This window comes from Myotis lucifugus, unplaced genomic scaffold (assembly GCF_000147115.1).
Source record: "Myotis lucifugus unplaced genomic scaffold, Myoluc2.0 scaffold_5250, whole genome shotgun sequence".
Lineage (NCBI taxonomy): Eukaryota > Metazoa > Chordata > Mammalia > Chiroptera > Vespertilionidae > Myotis > Myotis lucifugus.
The window spans coordinates 1-5,815 of NW_005876298.1; the positions used below are offsets into that span (position 1 = coordinate 1).

Below are 5,815 nucleotides of genomic sequence, written 5' to 3' on the forward strand. Positions count from 1 at the left end.
CATTGGGGGGCGGGTTTCTAAAAGGGCAGGAGCTTTGGGGGGTGGTGTTCCATAAGGTGAGGCACTTTGGGGGGTAGGGTTCCAAACGGCTGGGAGCCTGTGGGTAGAAGGGAGGTGTGGAAGGTTCCAGAAGGTCTGGGCGCATCCTGGGTGGGGTCCGCAGGCCCAGACCTCAGCCTTGGGTCAGGGGTGCGGTCCTGGGGGGCAGCCTTGGGACAGGAGCCCAGCATAGGGGTCATCAGCCTGCCCAGCTCCAGCCCCACCCCTGCCCGCCTCCCCCTCCCCCTGCTCCGCCCACCTGCGCCCTGGCCTCCTGCCCACAGGTCGGTCAGTCCTGCCCGCGATGCTGCTGCTCTGTGCCCTGCTCCTGTCCGGGCTGCAGCTGGGGGTGAGCGCATGTGAGTGCCCGCCCCGCCATGTCTGAGGGAGAGGCCCCCCCATGGACCCTGGTCCTGTGAAGGTTGGGGTGCGGTTCCCACCCTTCGCCAGCCGGGAGCCTCTGGACCCCGAGACAAGAGGGGTGTATTGGGGGGGAACTTGGTCTGGGGCCGCGCCCTGGAGGCCTGTGGGGCTCCACTCAGGCAGGCAGCAGGGGTGCCGGGTCCAGGGAGATCTGGGGGTACTGGCCTCTGAGGGGGCCGCACCCCCGGAGCAGAGGTCTCCGGCTACCCTGCGGGGTTCCCTGGGCCTGCCTCTGGGAACAGGTGCACTCCCGCTGGACTTGGCTGCGCCCAGGGAGCTGGCCCTGCCCAGCCTCGCAGCCCGCCCAGGGCTGAGCCCTGCGCACCCCAACCTCAAGGCTGGGAGAGGGGCGGGGCGGGCAGGCAGTGCTGGTGCAGGTTCGCCCCTCTCTCCTCAGTCACCTACAACCTGAAATGCTACGAGTGTTCGGCCATCAACACCTTCCAGTGTTCGACTCTTAAGACCTGCGAGTACGAGATCAGGCGCTGTATGACGGTCTCCATCCGTGAGTGCCCTGCCCCCCCGCGCACACGGGCCACCGCGGCGCGTTCAGGGCAGAGCCAGGCGGCTTGGGCTGCGCAGCCCTGGCCCTGCCTGCTCTGTCCGGTCCCAGCGGCATGTGCTCAGGCACTGGTGGGCCCCCGGGACAGCAGTGGGAGCCGCACCGCAGAGCCACGTGCTGGGAGGGCGGCTGGCAGTGGACATGGCTCCCAGGGTCCCCAGAGGCCGGCTGGGAGTGAGGCCGAAGCTCAAGGCCTCCACCTGGTGCCCCCTGAGGCCAGGCGGTTCCTCGTGCCCCAGTGACTCTGGTCTCTGGAGGCCGACCAGCTGCCAGGCCAAGGAGCGGCCGCCCTCTGGCCTCCGGGACGACACCTGCCCCCCAGGAGGCCAGGCGCGGGGCCGGAGCAGAGCCTGACGTCCAGGGAGCTTCTCTTTGTCTCTCTGTCTCCCTTCCTCTCTCTGTCACTAGTGAACATATTCTCGGTGAGGGCAGAGCAGAGGGAACAGGGCATTTCATCGGTGTGGCTGCATAGCGAGCCCATCACTATCTGGGGGCCGAGCGGAGATGCTGGCCGCCCGGAGGGCACACCTGCAGGACCAGTTGCTGGTGGAGTCCCCGATCCTCTGGAGGACTTGGATCTTCTTTCCCAGTCAGGAATTCTAGCCAGGGGCCTGGCCGGTGTGGTTCAGTGGTTGGGCACCGTCCCAGGCACCCAAAGGTTGCGGGTTCGATTCCTGGTCAGGGCACATACCTGGGTTGGGGGCTCGATCCCCATGAGGGGGTGTGCAGGAGGCAGCCGATAGATGTTTCTCTTTCATCGATGTTTTTCTCTCTCCCTCTCCTTCCCTCTCTCTGTAAAAGTCAATTTAAAAATTAAAAGAAAAAGAATTCTAGCAACGTGGTGACATCTGTAGTGAGGCTGTGGGCACGGCACAGTCCCCAATGGGAGTGTGAGCGTGAGCGTGAGCGTGAGCGTGAGCGTGCCTGGTGTTTACAAGCAGAAAACGTGAAGCGGTGGTTTCCTTTCCAGGCCTGAGCTCGCGGGAAGTGCTCGTGTACAAGAACTGCACGAACAACTGCACGTTCGTCTATGAGTCCGAGATGCCGCCCCCGGCACCTAAGGTCCTGAGGACCAACAGCTTCTACTGGGTGAGGTGCTGCGGCATCATGAGCTGTAACGTGGGGGGGCCCACCAACATGGAGCGGGACATCCTTCCCGACCAGACCATCGAGGAGGAGCTAGAAGGGGCCATGCGCCTGGGGGGCGGAGGGCTCTGGGGGGTCCTCCTGAGCTGCGCCTCCATCCTCGTGAGCAGCGCCCTGACATGAGAAGACCTTGCCTCGGTGACCGGGTCCCCCCCCGCCCCCCACCCCCATTCCTCAGAGCAAGTTCACTCCCCTTTGCTGTCTTGTGAGCCAGAGACCCTGACCCTCAGGCCCCCGCTGGCCAGTTGCCATTCACAGCGAGTCACCCAGTTGCGGAGAGAAATAAAGGGCTTCTGTGGAGCTGGTGTTGAGAAGCGTGCTTCCCTCTAACATCCCGCACACAGGCCACACTTTCTCCCAACAAAGCCCAGCAGCTGCAGGGAGGGTGTCCTGGGACAGGGTCCCAGCTGCGCAGAGCTCAGGCCCCTCGGCCCCTCGCCGTCCTGCGGGTCTGGGCTGGGCAGCCGAGCAGAGCCTGTGCCTGGCGCCAGGGCCACTGCCTGCGGACTGCCCTGCGTCCCTGTGTGGTCACCCAGCTCTGCGGGAACTGGTCGTGTTCCCGCAGTGACGGCTGAGTAGGGCGAGGGACCCCAAAGCCGCTGCGATGGCCTGGAAACCCGGGGAGTCTGGCTGCCGCCGCCACTGCGGCCTCCTGCTGCCTGCCTCCCGCCAGTTCTCTAAATCGCTGCCTGACTTTAATTCTGGGACCACAGCCACAGCACAAACTCAGCATCTAACAGGGTGGGACTCGGCATCTTAGCATGTTCACCAGGTGCAGCCATCACTACTCAGGGCAGGACACTCTCACCCCAGAAAGAACCCTGCCTCAAATACGCAGCCCCCTGCTCCCCAGCCGGGCACTGGGCTGGGCTGGGTCTCTGGAGCTGGGTGCCCGGCTCTGGGCAGGTTCCCAGGAGCCGTGTCTGCAGGGGAGGAGGGTGGAGAGAGGTGGGCGAGGAAGCACCACTCCCAGCAGGACCAGCCGGGAGGACTCCCATGGAGGTGGAGACCCCAGAGTCACCCTGAAGGCAGGAAACGCAGGGGCGGTGTAAAGGCACCCACCTGAGTGGGGCTCTCAGCCCGTGGCCCTGAGGCCTGCGGCAGCCTCTCCAGGGCGGTGAGGGTCAGAGCAGGAGGCGGAGTGCCTGCGGGGGAAGGACCCCTGGCGGGGGTAGGGCGTCAGCCTGGGACCCTGTCCTGATGAGGGAGACGCTGCAGCTGCTCGTCCTCAGCTCCTCTCCCCGATCCCAGGAGTCAGGAGAGAGGGGACTCTACTGCACGAACTCGGACTTCACCCCAGTGTCCCCAGAGTGGGGACACCCCATTCTCCCGTGCTCTGTCCTGCCTCCGGACCTGGGGCCAGGTGTGCAGCACAGCCTCAGCATTCTGGGCAACCCCGGCCTTTCCTGCAATTAGGATTTGGGGTGTGGGGACCCCTCTTCTCCAAAGCCATGCGCGCTCCCAGGCCTAGGACCGGAGCACGGATTGGCCCGGGGTGTGCGGTGCCAACTCTGCGTCAGTGCGCAGGGCAGGTGAGCAGGTGACAGCGTGGGCTCTGGCCCGCAGAGGACCCCGCAGAGGGGTCTCTGGCCGGGTCTCCGATGGGGAGGATGGAAGGGGTCGCAGTGCTCATTGAAGGATGGGTCTGCGGAAGGAGGCGCGGTGCAGGGGCTGGAAATAGGCACCGGGCGCACTCGCCCCTCCTGCGCCCCTAGCGGCGGGGCCAGGCACTGCCGCGGGCTGCGCTTAAAGGATGTGCTGAGCAGAACCGGGACCCAGGCGGCTGGGCTGGGAGGGAAGGTGGAGGCGAGTCTGTTACTGTTGCAAACGGTAGACACCCAAGGTCGGGGAGAGATTCTAAAATCAGGTGTGAACACGAACCAAGGAAATCGCGTTCAAAAAGGATCCGACCCGGCCCGCGTGGCTCAGAGGTTGAGCGTCACTGGTTTGATTCCCGGTCAGGGCACAGGCCCAGTTGCTGGCTCCATCCCCAGTGTGGGGCGTGCAGGAGGCAGCTGATCCATGATTCTCATCGTTGATGTTTCTCTCTCCCTCTCCTTCTCCCTTCCTCTCTGAAATCAATTAAAATATATTTATAAAAAATGGATCCAGGGTCCCCAGTGGGGAGCCCCTGCACAGACCCTGACAAGCAGAGGCAGCTACATCGGGGCTCCAGCAGGAAGAGGGGAGCTCCTCCTTGCCAGCCAGCCCAGCGGGGGCCAAACCCTCGCCAGGACACCCCGACTCTCCAGTTCCCGCCCACAGGCCTTGGGGCTCAGTTCAAAGCCCCTCCCACTTCCTCCTTTTTCTCTGTAAACTTCCACCTGTGTTTGCAGAACTCAGTTTTTGGGATAGCATGCTTGTTCCGGATTACACTTCTCTGCTATTCCCTAGCAAACCCCAAATTAGACTGGGTGTGTGGGGCAGGCTGGACTGTCCCAGGCTCACCCTGCAGGCCCCCGGCTGCTGGGACACCCCGTTTATCCAGTTTGCCGCCTCCTGGGTCCTGGGGAGTATCAGCTGCCCACGCTCAGGAACATGCGCGTCCTGCATCCTGGCTCCTTGCTGCCCAGACAGCCACCCCCGGGGACCCCGAGAAAATTACCCCCGCTCTCCTCCCCGACCCAGCGCCTCCTCTTAGAGGCTCCAGGAGGGAAGTGGGCAGGCGGCTCCTGTGCGGGGCGCACGCAGAGGCCACACCCTGAGACAGCACAGCGAGGCTGGCCCTCTCCCAGCTGCAGGGGGCGGGAGGCAGCGGGCAGGCTGGGGCAGAACAACTCCCAGCAGCCCTGCTGCTCAGGCCACTGGCTTCCCACCAACCGGACACCTAGCAGCCAGCCCCTGGCGGAGGTGCTCTGTGTCCTGAGACGGGGCAAGGTTCTTCCTCTGTGTCCCCACATGCTGGTCACAGGTCTGAAGACTAGGACAGCTTGCCATGGCCAAGGCTCAGGCTTCACAGGGGACCAGGGTCAGGGCTCAGAGTGTGACCAGGGTCAGGGCTCAGAGTGTGACCAGGGTCAGGGCTCAGAGTGTGACCAGGGTCAGGGCTCAGGGTGTGACCAGGGTCAGGGCTCAGAGTGTGACCAGCATCGGGGCTCAGGGTGTGACCAGGGTCAGGGCTCAGAATGTGACCAGAGTCAGGGCTCAGGGTGTGACCAGGGTCAGGGCTCAGAGTGTGACCAGGGTCAGGGCTCAGAGTGTGACCAGGGTCAGGGCTCAGGGTGTGACCAGGGTCAGGGCTCAGAGTGTGACCAGGGTCAGGGCTCAGAGTGTGACCAGGGTCAGGGCTCAGGGTGTGACCAGGGTCAGGGCTCAGGGTGTGACCAGGGTCAGGGCTCAGAGTGTGACCAGGGTCAGGGCTCAGAGTGTGACCAGCATCGGGGCTCAGGGTGTGACCAGGGTCAGGGCTCAGAGTGTGACCAGCATCGGGGCTCAGGGTGTGACCAGGGTCAGGGCTCAGAGTGTGACCAGGGTCAGGGCTCAGAGTGTGACCAGGGTCAAGGCTCAGGGTGTGACCAGGGTCAGGGCTCAGAGTGTGACCAGCATCGGGGCTCAGGGTGTGACCAGGGTCAGGGCTCAGAATGTGACCAGAGTCAGGGCTCAGGGTGTGACCAGGGTCAGGGCTCAGAGTGTGACCAGGGTCAG

The 5,815-nt window shown here is 64.3% G+C and overlaps 1 protein-coding gene across 1 annotated transcript; it reads left to right on the forward strand.

Annotated features, from left to right (window-relative positions):
- The first annotated feature begins 343 nt into the window (after positions 1–343).
- GML (glycosylphosphatidylinositol anchored molecule like) lies at positions 344–2,293 on the forward strand. Its single transcript, XM_023749300.1, has 3 exons — positions 344–398; positions 860–967; positions 1,995–2,293. The coding sequence occupies exons 1-3, from the start codon at positions 344–346 to the stop codon at positions 2,291–2,293; spliced, it is 462 nt and encodes a 153-aa protein (XP_023605068.1).
- Positions 2,294–5,815: the final 3,522 nt, after the last annotated feature.

Bases quoted from the DNA above. Each gene is read 5' to 3' on its own strand.
- GML (XM_023749300.1), top strand. From the start codon at position 344: ATGCTGCTGCTCTGTGCCCTGCTCCTGTCCGGGCTGCAGCTGGGGGTG. The intron at 399-859 runs GTGAGTGCCCGC...CTCTCTCCTCAG, and splicing joins GCAGCTGGGGGTGAGCGCAT to TCACCTACAACCTGAAATGC. The intron at 968-1,994 runs GTGAGTGCCCTG...TTTCCTTTCCAG, and splicing joins CTGTATGACGGTCTCCATCC to GCCTGAGCTCGCGGGAAGTG.